Source organism: Coenobita brevimanus, chromosome 44 (assembly GCF_032717465.1).
Source record: "Coenobita brevimanus isolate Jiangsu-jjx chromosome 44, ASM3271746v2, whole genome shotgun sequence".
NCBI classification, from domain to species: domain Eukaryota; kingdom Metazoa; phylum Arthropoda; class Malacostraca; order Decapoda; family Coenobitidae; genus Coenobita; species Coenobita brevimanus.
In genome coordinates, this window is record NC_136997.1 from 49,326,594 (window position 1) to 49,345,576 (window position 18,983).

General features: G+C 42.7%; 1 protein-coding gene across 1 annotated transcript in view; it reads left to right on the forward strand.

Annotated features, from left to right (window-relative positions):
- The window catches only part of didum (dilute class unconventional myosin), a 144,723-nt gene that overhangs the window by 106,384 nt on the left and 19,356 nt on the right, over positions 1 to 18,983 (forward strand). The window contains exon 29 of the mRNA XM_080271147.1: positions 16,164 to 16,353. Coding sequence (XP_080127273.1) covers positions 16,164 to 16,353 — 190 coding nt within the window. The remainder of the gene's footprint in view (positions 1 to 16,163; positions 16,354 to 18,983) is intronic.

Genomic DNA, 18,983 nt, shown 5'->3' on the forward strand with positions numbered 1-18,983 from the left:
TGGTTGTAATGGAGTCTTTGTTGTCCTTGTTATGGAAAGATTGTTATTTTTTTTTTAATTATATTGAGTTTGTGTCGATGTGTGTAAAAAGTTGTTGGTGTGTTTTTGTAGATGTGTATGTGTGCGTATGTGTTAGTAAGCTGTTTGAATGGTGTGTGTGTGTGTGTGTGTGTGTGTGTGTGTGTGTGTGTGTGTGTGTGTGTGTAGTAATCATCGGTTCTTACCTAAGTAATTATAAGGTATTTTTAAGGATTGAGTCATGCTAGTTGTGCCCCATCTTCTTATACCTGTGTGTGTGTGTGTGTGTGTGTGTGTGTGTGTGTGTGTGTGTGTGTGTGGCGGAAGAGGCAGTCCACATACCGGAGGCTGTGGAGCGCATCACACCGCACACACACACACACACACACACACACACACACACACACACACACACACACACACACACACACACACACACACACACACACACACACACACACACACACACACCGATTACACTTACACAACACTTGCACACAGCTTACAAACACATCCTTACACCATACACACCCATAAAAAGATTATCAGCACTCCATCAACTGTTTCCCAAAATTATGTAAAATCTATAATTCTTTTTTTTATTATTTATACATCGTTTTTAGACATATAAAAAAATTGTTACACTCGACACCATCCCAACGGACTAGCATTTATTTATTTTTTTAATTGAGTTAGAAAATTATTTATTCCAATATCGTTTTTACACTAACTAGGCCTAAAATTGCCATCTGCCCAGCTTCAGTGCTGTATAAATAGATGAGCACTTGAATACGAGGCTAGTCACGAAGAAGTGCTGTGGAAAGGGTGTAGAACCGTAGTAGCCTTTTTTTCTGTCAATGAGCTACGTGAAATAAGCTGCAAAAGGACGAAAATCCAGGCCATGTTTGAGTTAAAAAAGTATATTGATTTTTATTATAACTTAATTTTGGCGAAACTCAAAAAAATTGCCCCCGAACATGCAGGATATGGTGGTGTGAGGGACAGGGAAGAAGGAAAAAAAGATTATAATTGAGGAAGAGGATGATATGAAGGAATGTAGACTGTGCAGCTGTTGAGTAATGAGGTATTCACAGGTAGGGTTGGTGTGTGTGTGTGTGTGTGTGTGTGTGTGTGTGTGTGTGTGTGTGTGTGTGTGAGAGAGAGAGAGAGAGAGAGGGAGAGAGAGAGAATCAGGGCTGACAGACAATATGGTAATTCAGTATGTGTGTGTGTGTGTGTGTGTGTGTGTGTGTGTGTGTGTGTGAGAGAGAGAGAGAGAGAGAGAGAGAATCAGGGCTGACAGACAATATGGTAATTCAGTATGTGTGTGTGTGTGTGTGTGTGTGTGTGTGTGTGTGTGTGTGTGTGTGTGTGTATGTGTGTGTGTGTGTGTGTATGTGTGTGTGTGTGTGTGTGTGTGTGTGTGTGTGTGTGTGAGAAAGAGAGAGAGAGACAGAGAGAGAGAGAGAGAGAGAGAGAGAGAGAGAGACAGACAGACAGACGGACAGACAGAGAATCAGGTCTGACAGAAAATATGGTAATTCAGTTTGTGAAATTGTGTGTGAGAGAGAGAGAGAGAGAGAGAGAGAGAGAGAGAGAGAGAATGTGCAATTGTGTGGAAGAAGTTGCGTAGTTGATGAAATTACCACAATCCCTTAGTTATTTAACGGGATTCTCTTTGTTTAGGTTCCATAACATCTGTCGGTCAGCGATTTAGTTTACATTTGCCATCCCAGTTTCTTTTTCTGTGTTACCTATGCAATTTTTGTTGATGTTAAAGAAAGGTTACATACAGGAGAATGGCGTAATATGGTATGGAAGAGATACAGCATGAATAATAATAATAATAATAATGATAATAATAATAATAATGATAATAATAATAATAATAATAATAATAATAATAATGGAGACGTTGATGAAAAGTAAAATAAATTACTAAGAGAGAGAGAGAGAGAGGAATAAATTTGTGTGGATGGAAGGAGAAACATAAGAAGAGAGAAAATTAAAGTGGAGGGAGGGTAGGGAGAAAGAAAAAGAGGAAATTGAGATAGAAAATTAATAAAGAGGCTGAAGGAAGAAACTGAGACAAAAATAGAAGATGAAGGAAGGAAGGAAGAAGGAAGGAAGGAAGGAGGGCAGGAAGGAAGGAAGGAAGGAAGGAGGAAGGAAGGAAGGAAGGAAAGAGGGCAGGAAGGAAGGAAGGAAGGAGGGCAGGAAGGAAGGAAGGAAGGAGGGCAGGAAGGAAGGAAGGAAGGAGGGCAGGAAGGAAGGAAGGAAGGAGGGCAGGAAGGAAGGAAGGAAGGAAGGAAGGAAGGAAGGAGGGCAGGAAGGAAGGAGGAAGGAAGAGATAATGAAGACAGGAAATAGAGATAGAAGGAAGGAAGAGAAACTGAGCTGGGAAATGATGCAGGGAAGGAAGGAAGGAAATGTATAGAAAATGGAAGTGGAAGAAAGGAGAAGGGAAGAAAGAGAAAAATAAACAAAATGAAAGAGGGAAGGAAGGAAGGAAGGAAAAATATAAAAAATGAAGGTAGAAGAACGGAAGGAAGGGAGGAGAAACTGGGATGGGAAATGAAGGAGAAGGAAGGCGGAAGGACAGAGAAAATAAATAGATAATGGAGATAGAGAGATGGATGGAAGAAAGGAGAAAAACGGAGGTACAGAATGAAGGAGGGAAGAAAAAGCGATGGAAAATGAAGGTGGAGAGAAGGAGGGAGAGACTGAGATGGAGAATAAAGGAGAGATTGAAGGACGATGTAAATAAGATGAATGTGTCTAGCGTCTTTGAATAGCACTGAGGGGAAGAATGGACTGCATGAGAAGGAGGAAGGAAGGATGGAGGGGGAGAGGGGAAGGGGGAGGGAAGAGGGGGAGGGAGGAAAGGAACGTGGTAAGGTGAGGAGAGGGGGAGGGGGATGAGGGAGGAACGAGAAGGAAGGAAGGAAGGGAAGAGAGGAGTAAGGGGTCGAAAGAAGACAGGAAACCAAAAGAAAGAAAAGAGGAGGAAGGAGAGAAGGAAAAGACGGGGGAGAAGGGGAGGGGCGAAGGGGTAGAGAGGGGAAGGAAGTGGCGAGGGAAGAGGGGAAGGAAGAAAGAGAGAGGGAGGGGGAGGATTCTGGGGGATGAGAGAGAGCAGGGGGTGGGGCTATTCTCTCTGTCTGCCTCACTCGCAACTCAACCGTGCATCATTCACCATCTGTGATCCCAAAGCCGAGATTCGCTGGAGATCCTGCGATTATTTTCACTCCCATACTCCATTTACTCTAACGTGGCCTAAATTTGCCATCTTTCCATCTTGAATGCTGAGTTATAATAATAGATTAACATTAGAATACGGTTTTAGTCGCGAAGAAGTGCTATGGGAAGGATGTAGACCCGTAGTATTGTCTTATTCTGCCACTGAGCTACGTGAAATAAGCAGCAAAAGGGCGAAAATCTGGGCCAAGTTAAAGAGAGTATAGCATAGATTTGTCTCTACAGGAAGCGCAAGATATATGGGAAAATTCTCAAGTTTTTCCCCCATTCCTCCTTACGAAAATAAATACCAGTTTCGATGTAGAGATGATCGTGAATAACTTGCCATTGTATTTCCTGGTAGCGTAGATATTGGTATTTCATGAAGCACAGGAGACGAGGGAAATTGTGTACATTTCTTTCCCTGTCTTTCCTGTAGAAACATATTCTAGTTACGGAATTTGGGTTTGTGATTAAGCGTCCCAGTGTCGTGAATGTAACCCGAAATTAAACCTAACTAAGCGTAAAACTGACGTCTCTCCGCCTTGCATGCTGAGCTGTAACACTAGGATACGATGCTCGTCACGAAGAAGTGCTGTGGAAAGGATGTCGAGGCTTAGTATTGTCTTATTATGACATTGAGGTACGGGAAATGAGCTGCATAAGGACTAAGATTTCCGCTGCATTAAAACGAATACTCGATTGTGTTTTATTTTGAAAGTGTAAATATAAACAAAATGTGGTGTTTTTTGTCGGGAAGATTGTGTTGATTGAAAAGAAGAATTTAGCTCATTTGTGTTGCTATGATTTTAAATGAAAGGAAGAATATTGAGTTCATTTGGATGCTGATTTTGATTGAAAGGAAAAAAGAAATTGTCAGAGTGCCTACGTCTGTAATTTTGAACGAAAGAAAGAAAAACTAGTGGTTATAAGAGTGTACCTTCGACTTGGTTATGAGCGAAAAGTTTAGGGATGATAACCCAGCGTCTTTATGTTGAACGAAAAACGATAAAAATAGCGATGTTTCTTGTTGTTGTGATGGGAATAAAAAAAATGGTTGAATCAGTGTAGCTTATTTTAGTCGTAATTTTGAACAGAGGAAAAAAATATTATAAGGGCTTTCGTGTTGCTTATGAGAGAGAGAGAGAGGGGGAGGGAGAGAGATGACACTGAGGGATGGTGATTATACTCCTTACCGTCCCCATGTAATAAAATGAGAAATAAAAGGAAGTGAGGAGGAAATAGGAAACAGAATGGAGGGAGAGAGAGAAAGGGAGAATAGAATGAGGGGAGAGAGAGAGAAGGGAGACAAGGGAATGAGGGGAAGGAGAGAGGAGGCAGTAAGGGGAGAGGAGAAAGACAGTAGAGTGAGGGGAGAGGAAGAGAGGAAGCAGTGAAGGAAGAGAGATACAGGAGAAAAGAATGAGGGGAGAGGGAGAGAAAAAACAGCCTGAGGGGAGGGAGAAAGAGGAAAACAGAATGAAGGGAAAGAGGAGGAGGATACAGATTGAGAGAGAAAGGAAGAGGATAGTAGAATGAAGGGAGAAGGAGTGAGGAAAGAATGAAGAGAGATGAGGAGGACAGCAGAGTGAGGGGGGAGAGAGAAAGGGGACAACAGAATGAAGAGAGAGAGAGAGAGAGAGAGAGAGAGAGAGAGAGAGAGAGAGAGACCAAATTAAAGTTGATATGAGTGCAGTATCAATAATAGTAGTCTTTTAACTGATAAATTTACTAAACTGAGAAGGGATTATTATTGAAAAGAATCCTGTCTGAACATTGCGTCACCTGCTTATTGATGGCTTGTTGTTGTTGTTGTTGTTTTTGTTGTTGTTGCAATCCCAGTCTCATCTCGGTGTGAACCCAGTGGACCGCATGGAATTGCCGACTTTCACTGGTCGCTCCCAGAAGTCTTTTGTTGAGCTTATGTTGAAGGACTGTCGGTGTTGTGATAGTGTGGTGCGTGTGGGTAGTAAGTGGGTGTCGGTTTGGGGGGATGCGTATCAGTGTGGGCTTAGTGGATTGTCTGTGAGGTGCATTTGGTGTTGGTGTTGTGGCAGGGAGGGTGGTGGCCGCATCGCTGTCTGGCTGGGTGTACTCCTGTCTCTCTGGGTAGGATAGTTTCTGAGGGATGTATGTCTGGAGGTGGTACATGAAGGAGGCTGTTTGGCTGGAGGTTTTGGTTAGCTGTGGTGGTTGTGTGTTTATGTGTGTGTTTGTGACTTATGGTGTTGGGTGGAGGGGGGAGGATGCTGCTTGGATACCCCGTGTAGTGTTGGGTAATTGGATGGGATGGGGTACGAAAGTGAGAAAAGAAAAAGGTGGTTTCAGTGTATCAGAGGAGTATATAGGATCATATTCAAGTAGTAGATGCGGAAAACTAAGTATGGTGAAGATGATGACTGTTTCTACTGTACGAAAAGAAAATCCACCTTGACGGATGAAAGATCCTTCGTGTGTTAGTGGCACTGAGGGTGTGTAGTGTTTCCATTTTCTGTGATCGAGTGAGAAGTTTATAGAACAGATGAAAGGAAAATTCACCGAAGTTCAAGGAGTAACTAAAATACGATTATTTTTTTTTTTTTTTTAATGCTACTAGGATCGAAGAATTATGGCGTGACGAGTAACAATAAGAAATGATCATAAAACTTGACAATCAGAGACGAATGAATCCCCGGGTTGGTGGTTCTGAGGGCCTGTTGCGTTGGCCACTTCCGCGATCGAATGCGAGAGGCAGGGTTGCCAGGTGCGCGCGTTTCGCGCCAGATTGGGCGACTTTGGAAGATGGTTTGCGCTTAAATTTGAACGGCTGCGCGTTGCGCTTTTTTGGGCGCTTTTTGAAATGACTGAGAGCTTTTTGGACGATTTTGTGTGGATACGATGTTCATCAAAATAAGAAAAAAAGTAAGAAGACACAACGTATGCCTGATGTACTAATACTCGTATGACTCAGTACTCCTTGCCCTGCCACTCCCCAAACGCATTGTGAAGCCCCAGCCAATTAGCATCTCTACCTGATCTGCCTTTCCATGACCCCAAGTGAGTGTGTGTGTGTGTGTGTGTGTGTGTGTGTGTGTGTGTGTGTGTGTGTTAGCCTTTTGTTTTAATCCTGAATCCTCAAGGCTCAAGGCTACGCCTTTCTAGTGAGTGTAAATTTAGTCTTAGTCTCTCTTCATATGAAAAGTTCTGAATATCAATGTATCATTTTTGTCATTCTTCACTGTGCATTATCGAACGAATATAAGTCCATCCCTATACGTTGCTACTACAGCGCTAATGTCCATCACTTATGTGTAGTACAATTAGCACCAGAGTCATAATGACCACCCTGTTCCTCCCCTACATCTACCTCTTTGTCTGAACGACTCACACCCTTTACCAAGCCTGCCCATCCAACCCTGATCCCATAATTACTGACGACGCAAAGCTCTCCCTCTGCCCCATCTGCCACTCCATACCTTCTATATTATCCTTTCTCTCTCTCTCTCTCATCCAGATTAAAGTTCACTGTCTCCACTCATTACCCCTCCCCGGAGAGCAATTACCACCTCCTTGCAAATGTTTCACAGGCGCAGCCGTCTGACCCTCTCTCACCTGACCCCACTCCTCTGGTCTGACTTTTCGACCGCCACCTACTACAACTACTACTATAGTCTGACAGATCGAAACGTAGGGTTTTGGTGGAGTCATCCCCTCCCTGCACTGTTGCCACGTTTCCGAGCTGACCTCTCCATCAGCGATGACCTTGACACTGTTTCCCTCTTGTGATCTCCGTTTTTCTAATACCCCCTATACCCCTGCCACCAACACCCCCTATACCCCTACCCCCAACAACACCCCCATCAACAACACCCGCTATACCTCCACCACCAACACCTCCTATAAATATAGACCCCCACCATCAACACCTGTATAATAATTAGCCGTTGATAATTGCTATACTTTTATTGAGAGCATACATTCTACCCTATTGCTCAAACTCCCTAATCTTACAATCCCATCTGTCTTAATCCTTCCCACTGCCTTCGTTCCTAAATCCCTTAATTGATCTATTTTTAACCTAAGTGTCCCCACACCTTTTAAACCATTTACCTCTCTGTCACTATTCTCCACCATATGTATCAACTTGTATTATATTGTGTATAGAACTTTCATACTGTATGCTGTACTACTGTATAATGTATAAGAATACCCACTGTTTAGTGGAAATAAAGTTTTATTATTATTATTATTATTATTATTATTTCTCTCTCTCTCTCTCTCTCTCTCTCTCTCTCTCTCTCTCTCTCTCTCTCTCGCTAGATTTTGTTATGTGTCATCCATGGTTTTTTACTTCCATTTTTATGTATGGATTATAATTTTGACTTTATTTCCGCACCACCCTTGAAGGTAAAAGTCACGGCGCGTTTTTTTTATAGAGGTTTCCCCAATAGGCCTAAATCCTGTAGGGGGTTGGTGACCTCCCACAGCGTACACACAAACACGTGTCGCGTGAGTGCTGCCACCCCAGAGCTGTTTGATATATTTATTTTAATTATGAAAGGATCGCCTCTTCCCACTTTTATCCCTTCAAATTTTCTTGCAATTATACTTGCTAAATTAATTAGCAATGTTAGAAGTGTTGGGGAAGTAAATAATAATTAGAATATTTTTAGAGCAACACTGCCAAATTTTTATGCCACGTTTCTCTATTATCGTATAATATAGTATGCAGAATAGTTTTATTCTTCCTTGATACATGTCAGCACTTTCATTACAGTTATATTAGTATGAGTTATGTTTATGTATCATTCCTACTACACAAACCACAGGCGTTATACATCGTAGGGTTAGGAAACATGGCAATAGTGTAGGGAGGGGGTGACTCCACCCAAACCCTATGTTACGAGGAGGAACACTATACCAACACACACACACACACACACACACACACACACACCTCTACGGGTTAATAATAGAGAAGAATGACAATAACTGGCTCTCACCACTCCCAAGATTGATGGAGGAGAGGTGTGTGTGTGTGTGTGTGTGTGTGTCTCATTTTGCTGTCTGCGCTTTTTGGGCGCGTTTTCGGGATGGATTGGGCGCCAACAGCACCCACCGACCTGGCAACACTGGCGAGAGGTAAACAGTGCGTGATGGCGGGGTGTGTGGTGGGCGATGTGCTTCACTGCTTATCTCCCGCCCGGTTCCTCATAATGGACCGTATTCTTACCGGATTACGGGGCTCTCAACACTACTTCCTTGTTCTGATGCACACACACACACACACACACAGAGGGAGTGATAGTCAGAATTATCGATCTCTATCAAACATTGTCATTATCAGTCAGTCGGGTTATGTTGTTGATGATGATGATGATGATGAATTACTCTTTATTACTGCATTATGATTATGGTGTACTTTCTCTCTCTCTCTCTCTCTCTCTCTCTCTCTCTCTCTCTCTCTCTCTCTCTCTCTCTCTCTCTCTCTCTCTCTGTCTCTCCACTTCCTGGTCGTTTTGTGCTTCATTCTGGAGGCTTTGTGAATGTCATGCTGCTTGTTAGATTTGAGAGAGAGAGAGAGACAGACAGACAGACAGACAGACAGAGGAGCCTGGCGAGTTGGAGTGTATTTACAGTGTGTGTGTGTGTGTGTGTGTGTGTGTGTGTGTGTGTGTGTGTGTGTGTGTGTGTGTGTGTGTGTGTGTGTGTGTACGAGAGAGAGAAAGAGAGAAAGGAGCCTGGAAAGTTGAGTGTATTTACAGTGTGTGTGTGTGTGTGTGTGTGTGTGCGTGTGTGAGAGAGAGAGAGGGAGAGGGGGAGGGGCACCGACCGCAGAATATTTTTGTGGAATTCGTGGCTCCGTACTATTTTATTACTACCTATGACGCACTGCTGTTGTATTTTATTTTTACGAATGATTCCCACTATATTTGCTCTAAGTTACTTCCCGGAGACCATTACCTACATCTCAACGCCCAGTTTTAGATTTATTTTCCTTTTTATTTACACCATTATCGTTCCTTCGAGGTCATTTATATTTCATACTGGGGAAACATCACACATTGATAGGGTTAAGGCTGTCTCCATTGACAACAGTACCGTGAAGCAGCAACAAGAAAATGTACTCGAATAATAATAATAATAATAATATTAATCTATCTATCTATCTATATACCTAGGCTGCTTCCCCCAATAATGATAATAATAATAATAATAATATTAATAATAATAATAATGATAATAATAATATAATAATAATAATAATAATCGTTGCACCTGTAAGCTAAGTAAAATCGTCTGGCAGTAGCAGTAATAAGAAAGAATATTATTTGCGTTTCGAAAGTAATGTCCCATTTTTGTTCCTAAGATCCCGTCCACACGAGCGGGCAGTGCCCGACGGGCAAACACTGATATCAAATCACATTCCAATTCACACATTTAGAAGGTGGCTGGCGGGCACGAGCGTAGATGACATCATAAGCAGGGAAACCACTGGCAAACTATTTATAACACCCTTGCCCGTTGTTGAGGCAATGCTTGCCGTGTGGACAACAAAACAAGTGTGCCCGGTAGTGACCAATGGCCACCAGAAACTGCTCGATCTGGTAACACTGCTAAAGAAGCGAGGGATATACGCTCAGCGGGCAGTGGCCGTCAGGCATTGCCCGCTCGTGTGGACGGGCCTAATATCTTGCATCCACACCAAGTTGGTACCAGGGTTGCTCGGACAAGTACCACTGGTCAGGGAATAAGCCACTTTAGGTTCATATTACGAGTGGCTTTGCAGTCTTCCTAACACTTCTTCTTCAGCGATTTATTCTGCAGCTTACACCTCATTCTCCTTCTTGTATGTACTGATGCAACCTATGACGATAATAAAACGATAAGCTACGAAGCTTACAATGCATCTTATATGGCCCTTAAACCCAAGGATCCTTACTCAAGACTGAAATATCTCTGGAGGAATTTTAGTTTGTCCTTGGTGTAAGAAGGATATGAGCACAGAAGAACCAAGAGGCATAAAAGTGGCCAGTAATATGTTTAAATTATCCTGGGAACCTGTCCAGTCCCCTTGTATTTAATAATGATGCACCGATATTCTACAGAGTTATAATTGGCGTACAAGACAATATTAACCTGTAATATACTAAATGAATCGCCGAGGAAGACGTGCGGGGAAATCACCCATGCGAACGAGAATACGGCGGAAGAGAAAACGCCTAAACATTTTCCGAGATTGAGCTTTGCATTCTCTTTATCTTTCCCAAATTTATAATACATCTTTTTGCAAGTTTATTTTGGTTTCTGTGACGCTATAATATTTTCTTATGTTTTTATATGAAAGTATTTGAATAAGTTACAGGTTAATAGTAAGGTATAATATGCAAAATAAATCCTTAACGATGTGGTAGAAAGGCTTTTAAAAACTGACAAAAATTCGAACTTGAGCGTCTAGGAGGCTTTCCGTAACATCTTTCTTGTAGATTTATTTTGATTATTTCTCCTTCATATTCTCTCGTGTGTATTATTTGTGTCCCTTTTTATATATCGACATGTCTTTTTTTTATGTCGACATCAGTGGCATAGGTTACATACAATATTCTTTTAGGCGTAAACTTTGCGTCCTCCGTCTACAGTGCTGAGTTAGGACAGAGATTAACAGTAGAATATGATGCTACACACACACACACACACACACACACACACACACACACACACAAAGTTATAAAAAGGGCGGAGAACCGAAGAACTGTCTTATTCTCTCCCACATAAAATAACATATGCAAAAGGGCGAAAATTCCCGCCAAGTTAGAGTGAACGAACTATAGAATTAGCTGAAGAATAATACGTAAAAAAATATAACAGCTTATCAGGTACCAGGGAGACTTCTAAGACAAAGGAAGCACCCAAACACCTCCTTAGCGATTTATTTTTGGATATGGCTGGTTAATGTCCTTATTGTACGATATTTATGTAGAGTATGGCCGTATTGGGAGGATTTATATAACACAGAAGAGGAGAATAAGGTGTAATAAGTAAAATAAATCGCTTAGGAGAGCTATCTATCTATTGCCAGACGCCATAATCCCGTAAGAGGTGGCCATTTGACTTCGAATTATTTGTTTTACGGGGAGGGGCACTAACCCTCCACCAACCCACTTGCTGACACGTAGGGAGCACGTATAGTTTGGTTATGTGGTTACCATCCAGCGTTGTAAAAGGTTTCTTGGCTTACAGGAAACCATTTGGCTTGTCACTCAGTGTAAAGCCACCTGTAAAGGAAAGAAAAGCAATAAGAAGTGACAGGAAAGATGGGAGAAGTAGGAAGAGAGGAGGACAGGCACAGAAAAAGAATGATAAAAACTAAGAAAGAAGAAGGCAGCACTACGTTGAGTGGATGGTGGTCCTTAGGAAAACATGTTAGAAAAATACGACTGTGAATGTACAAGGTTGTCTCACCGTTATATTGCGCCTGGAAAGCACTATATTTGGTTGTACTGGATGATCATGCTTCCAGTTCAAAATACCGGGAGAGAGAAGGAGAGGAGGGGAGGGAAGAAAGGTAGAAACGATGCGGGAGAGGAGTGCAGAGGGGAGAGATTAGGGAGGGAAAGAGAGAGACGAGAGAGGAAGAAAGAGCTAGGAAGGAGAGGGAGGGAGGGAAGAATCATATCACTATACTTGGTTGCAATGGATGGCCAAGCGTCGAGAGAGAGAGAGAGAGAGAGAGAGAGAGAGAGAGAGAGAGAGAGAGACAGACAGACACACACACACACACACACACACACACACACACACACACACACACACACACACACACACACACACACACACACACACACACACACACACACACACATACACACACACACACACATACACAGATTCCGACTTGGAAGGATTGTGGGATATTTTTACAGAGAGAGATGGGGGGACGGGAGAGAGAGAGAGAGAGAGAGAGAGAGAGAGAGAGAGAGAAAAGATGAGGAAGAAAAGAGGAGAACGAAAGACAAAAGGTATGAAACTAAAGAGAGGGAAGGGGAGAAAGGAAGAAGGGGTGTGGGAATGGAGAAGGATTATGGTAACTTGGTAACTGTGGTAACTTTAGGACCCGGAAGAAGTATTAGGGAGCCTTCTACTTCCACGAGAATACCATCATTACACTCGATAATGTTTTCTTTATTTTGACTCGTGTGGTAGCCAGTTTGTAATTATTTCTGCTGATGAACAGACAGTAGATATATAAGAGTAAATATGCTGAAACAAATCGGTCCTTTTTCGGAGATAGATAAGTTTTAAACATAAGGTGTGTAAAATAGTGAAAGTGGTGAAAGTATAATAAATTAGTGAATATGGTGAGAGTGAAAACACGGTCCTTGCAATATGTTCATTTTTATTCGTTTGTCCTAGCACGATGTTTTATTTTTTTAAGAGACGGACGTAAAGTATGCATTGTATGAAATAGTGAATATGGTGAAACATTATTTGACTTGTGCAGTGATCAGAGACAGCCACAGAATCACAATGAAATGAAGATTGGTTTTTAAGCCGTACTAGCGCCGTACTTGAAACAGCCAGACAAAATACTGAGTCACGAGGAATTCTGTTCGTGTTAGAGAAGTGACTGGGGGTGAAGCGATGGTGTGAGGGGTACAGTTTCCCATCCCCCCTGCCAGCACCATCCTGTCATCAGCCTCCTACCAATACCATCCAGCCACTAGTCCTCTACCAACACCACCCTGCTACCAGTCCTCTGCCAGCATCACCTGGCCACCATCCTCTTGTCAACACCACCCTGCCACCAGCCCCTTGCCAGTGCCACCCTGCCACCAGCCCCTTGCCAATGCCATTCTGCCACCAGTACCCTGTAGTCACACTCCTTCACGAGTATCCTGACCCCACCCTCTGCCACCAGTCCCTGCCAACAGTCACCCATTAGTCCTCTGCTTCCACCCTCCCATAAACCCTGCCTGTCAGTCCCCCCACTGCCCCATGTCACCAGCCCCTGCCACCATCTCCTGCAACCACCCCTACCAATAGCCTTCAAGAAATCTCTGTCATCAGCCCCTGCCACCAATCTCCCATTAATCTCTACCATCAGCCTCCATAAACCCCCAATAAGTCCCTGTCATCAGCCCCCATAAGCCCTTGCCACCAGTCCCCATAAGCCTCTGTCACCAGCCCCCATAAGTCCCTGTCACCACCCTCCCATAAACCCCTGCCACCAGCCCCCATAAGCCCCTGCCACCAGCCCCCATAAGCCCCTGTCACCAGCCCCCATAAGCCCCTGTCACCAGCCCCCATAAGGTAGGAATGAGTTTTCTCGGTTACAGTAGTTGGTTTGTTTTCACCTAATGGAACTGAGCCACTCCCATATCTTGAATACTAATTTGTGGTCATATACACTTAGTGAAGAAGATAGAAATGAGTTTTTTGGTTACTAGTCACATCAGCCCTCCTAGATGACCACACTTGGCTATCAAGTGAGTTGGAAGCGAATAGGTAGCTTTGCCAGATGAGAAAAAGTGTGCTGAAGCCTGCTGCACCAAATAAAATCCAAACTCATAGAGTCAGGAAGAGGGTAGGACAGACACACATGATGAAACAGATGATAGTGATTGCGGACACACATTATGAAACAGAAGATGGTGAATGTAGACACTGGTACAGTGTAGCTGTGGTTATTTGAGTGGTGAGGACAGATGTTAGCTTGAATGTCCATTTCACCAACCAAGTGGCAGGCAGTGGAATGCAAACCCACATCAAAATATTATTTGAACATGAGACCACTTTTAAACTGACTGAGCCATTAAGTCATCCACCAAATCCTTATCAAAATTCCCCAACTCTAGTCATTTACTTCCAGACCCCGCCACTTTCATCAGATCCACCAATATCACCACCAGACTTCCTATTACCTCCAAACCCACACTCTTTTACCTCCACAAAACTCCAACCATTGCCACCACCAAACCTCCAACACTGCACCACAAAGCCTCCATTACAAATATCAATCCCCCCATCAGTATCACCTCCAAACCCTCATTACAACCACCAAACCCCCCTTCAGTATCACTACCAATCCCACTACCTCCAGACCCTCACCTTCTTACCCCCCCAACTCCACCTGGCTACCATACTCTGCCTCGTATCTCTATAGCCCTGTAGTTATGCCACTAATACATCGTTATTGATTGGTCACATCTCCACAATCCACACACTGAGGAACTGGCAGCCACGATGTGCTCTCTCAAGTTGGTTATCTTGACACCATGACATACCCAAACCTTCCCCTGCCCTTACTTTTACATCCACCCCTACACCCACAGCACCGCATCTCTGGCAGGCGAGCACTTCCAGATATACTAAGTGTGGTGGAGTCTCCCAGTCAGAACCTCTCACCCATTCCCATTTTGCCGCTAGATCCCCCAGACAACTCCTCACTCTATACTCATGCCAGCCATGTCTGGAAATCTGCCACACACAGTGATATGGTGGGCAGACTCCCTGGTAAAAGGACTGTGAGTGTGAGAAGAAAAGTTGGAGTGAGGGATTGTAGAGAAGTGGATCTAGGGCATCATTATTTATCTGAAGAAAGTGGAGTGGGTGGTCAGGCTGAGGTACATGAATTGAGGCTAATAAATGCAGGAGTAAGGGAGGCAGATATATTAGAATCTGGAATAAGGGGTCATAGGGAAGCGGATCTAAGGCATCAAATTATACCTGAAGAAAGTGGAGAGATAAGTCAGGCTGAAGTAGCGGAGTTTGGGATAATAGTTACAGGATTAAGTGATGCAGAGGACGTAGAAACTGAAGTGGTTGGGACACAGTCTAGAGAGACAGGGATCAGAGTGACAGAAGTCCAAAAGTCAAGGGTGCGAACTGCAGGAGTGAGAGATGTTGGAGTCTCAGAAGACAGGGTGCAAGAACCAAGGGTGGAAGGGCCCCAAAAACATACTTATAACCAAGATTCAAGACGACATGGCACAGGTTGGCGTAACTTGAGAGTGTTGGAAGCGAATGTGCAAGAGGCTGATTTTCATGGAATAGGTGTGAAAGAAACTGTAGTCCAAAATTCACAAGTCCATGGGGCAAGATTGAGGGAAGGTACACTCTCAGGGGCCAAAGCACAGCAGTCAAAATGGCAGGCATCAGAGGAGTATTCAAGAGAGAGGGAAAAGAGTGAAGCAGTTGGGAGCAGAGGAAAAAGTCCAAGGGCTAATGAAGGCAGGACAGGAGCAGGTAAGGCAGGGTTAGGCTGGTCAAGGACAGACAAGGTAGAGGAAGACGGGACAGAGGATGGTAAAGCAAGGAGAGGCAGGACTAGGAGTGGCATGGCAGCTGGTGGGGAGGAGGAGGAGCACCGATTTTGCTGTGCGGTGGCTCGCATGAAGCTAATTATTCACCTTCAGACACTGCTGCGAGGTATTGAATCTGGGTACACTGTGTAAAAAGATTATTATATTACAGAAGCAACTTAAAGCTGTGTGATAGGGTTCGTAGGCACTTTGTCAGACATCTGAGCCTCAGAGAGTAGAATGTCCAGTATAAGCTTGTGTACAAGTTGGAAACATAATGTAAAAAGAAGGGGGGGGGGGTTGACATCACAAAAGGATATTGATATTGTTTATAGGAATGCCATTTAACCCCTAATAAGATTTTTTAATTTTTACCTTCAGTTGGCCTAGTCAGCTTAGGGTTGGCTTTTGAACTGCAGGGGTTAGATATAGTACAGTATTGATTAGCCTTGATGCCTTGATAAACCCCTTCAGTACAATATGCCTTTCCTGAGTTGAACAGAATTATATGATAGTGCCAAGAATATGGGAAAAAAAAAAGATGTGACAAAAAAAAAAAGATGTGACTCAGACTGAAGCAGTTACAAATGTCCATCAAAATCTTAAATCTGTTGTTCTTCCTTACAGAGCAGTTTGAGGCACTTCAGGATGAACTTGAGCGACGTCGAGAGGAGTGCATACAGCTTCGAACTGTGCTAGCCAACAGAGCACATGACCTGCGAGCACTGACACAGTCTTCATATGGCAAAGATGTGGATATTGTCAATGAGGATGGGGAGCTGGCTGTGGCTTACCAGACTGTGAAGCAAGTCAACAGGTGAGAGTAGGAGCTAAGTCAGGAAGGGATGTAAGAAAGTTTGAGGATAGCAAAGAAGCTAGGTGCAGAGAACAGAGACATGGATGGAACACTGCTGACTGTCAAGGAGAATGGGAAACTGAAGGATTCAAAGTTTGGAAGGAAGCTTGAAGTATAGAGGGGTCTTAGAACACCATAAAAAACTTGAGAGATGAAGTAATGATTAAAGTTTTGTCTGTGTACAGAACAATACTGGGTGGTAACCACAGAACTTACAAATGAGCACGTGGTGTTGTATAGGGTGAAAGGCTGTGAGATGGAGTCAGGATTCCCAGGGATTGAATGATGTGTGAATGATTGTGTAGCCCATTCAACTGGGAATGCTGATGTTAGTTCTCCCACACTGACATTTTCTGCTTTCCTGCCTCACCTCATTATTAGGTTAGAAAAAAGTTCAGGATGATTTGTGTGTGTGTGTGTGTGTGTGTGTGTGTGTGTGTGTGTGTGTGTGTGTGTGTGTGTGTGTGTGTACCCAGTGTGTACTATTCCGTTTCAGGTAATGTAGATTATGGTAAAGTGCTCAGCAGGTACAATCTATAATATCTCTTAGCCTAGATGTTTTCATAGATACCATAATATCCCAAGTGTATGATAATGCAGTTTATTTTCATTCAAAACTTTCTGCTGGATTCATTTTCTTAGTAAGCTATAGAAATCCACAGTAACCATAGCATCAGTAGTATTGTTCATATTTCTAGTAAACTTGATAAGACATAAAACTACAAGCTGATTCACTATTCTGAAGTCCTTAAATAACACCAATACTGTATATCTTGTATATATGAGAAGCTTTAAATGAAACTCTGTATTTACACACTTCATTCCAGGTCATTCATATACAATAAAATCTTGATTTAACTTACCTCGATAGACTGGATATCTGATTTAATGGACACTACAAAGCCACTGGATGTCCTACAGTTGTAACGAACAATGTCTGTTAAATGGGGTGCAATAGGTCACGGTACATGTATTTCATGAAGAAATGCAAAGACAAGGATGTGAAATAAACTGCCAAAGGATGAAATTATTGGCCAAGATATTGTAAAATCGGTATAGTTCATTTTTAGTACTAGCATAGGCTGTTGTACTCATTTATTTTCAAGCATGTGCTTGAAATCACACCTAAGGGAGGGACCATTGGATACAATGGATTTTCAGTTTTATCAGATCAGGTTCATTACAGTGAGATTTTACTGTATTTTACTGTATTTGATTAACTCCTCAATGTATGAACTTCAAGAAATATCCATTGGAAATTAAATATTGTACCGTTCTCTCACTACAGTGGTGCTGTGTGGGCTTCATTTGGGCTGGTAGGCTACACTAGTCAAGTGATGATGCCATGCTTGATAGCTGAGTGCATACTTCTAAGTAGCCTAATTTAACTCCAGATTAGCTGCAAATTTTTCCTCTGGGCCCACTTTAAGGGGAAAGTACTGTATAGTATTTAAAAACAAACCTCACACACTTGAACTTAAAGAAAACATCATTAGGGAGATTGCAGCATTCCAGATAATGCTGGGCAAGAATTGATTCCTGCAGTTCTGAAGTTACCATAGAATCAATTCTAGAACTTGAGTACTGATTCCCCAAGTAGCGATTTTGCCCGTAGGTTGTGAGCAAGTGAATTGTCAAATAATACCCTTGATGCATGTCACTGGTTGATAGATTTGGTAAGAAATTGAGTCAGAGCCAGTGGTGGGATGTGGCATCTCAGGCCTGGCTAGACAGTTTTGCCAATGCAAATCTGGCAAGTCAGAGTCAGGCTCAGTGGGGATACCCTCTGCCTTACACTGAACATGACTCAGGAGTCAGTTTATGATGGGTATTAACTTATCTTTCGTCTGTGATGGAGAGATGTTTAATAGGTGAGAAATATGCAGGTATATCTGTTTGAAAAAAAATAGCATCATACAGCAGACTCTCATTTATAATGAATTGCTTGTACAGTGATTAGAAGGGTAGGACCCTGTTTCAATATACGATTGCATTTTTGTTTAAACGATCATCATGATCTCATACGAAGCCTCACTTGCCACAAGCATACAGTCATTTGTCGGTTTGAAGATGGCCTTTGATCTCAGTCACTGTCGGGTGTGTTAGTGCCTGTGGTGGAACAGTTGCATGGTGCTGGAGTACAAGCAGCAAGTGAAGTGTAATGATGTGAAATTACTACTTTTGGTGAGATGGAAACTTATTTTTGGACTTTGCTGGGTGGGTACCCCTATTGAACCCATGTTATAATCTACTCTATATACAATTAATCAATATGCAATGGATTTTCCTCAAATGTATCTGCATCATAAAACGAGGGCATGCTGTACTTACAGTTATGCATTTGTAAGCAGATATAATTTTCCATCCATCCATCCATCATCCAATCCTACATTGCCCCATGAGAAGCGTAGGAGCCCGGGACTAGGCAGTTGGTCCCGACATTTAAGATGAGAGTGAATATAATTTTCAAATTATTATTTTTTAAAGATGTTATATTATAGCTATTAGCAGATCCTTATTATACCAGCTTAAGAAAAATGGAGTACACAACACTCAATAGTTTCTTGTATTTTCAGTCTCTCACAGTTTAA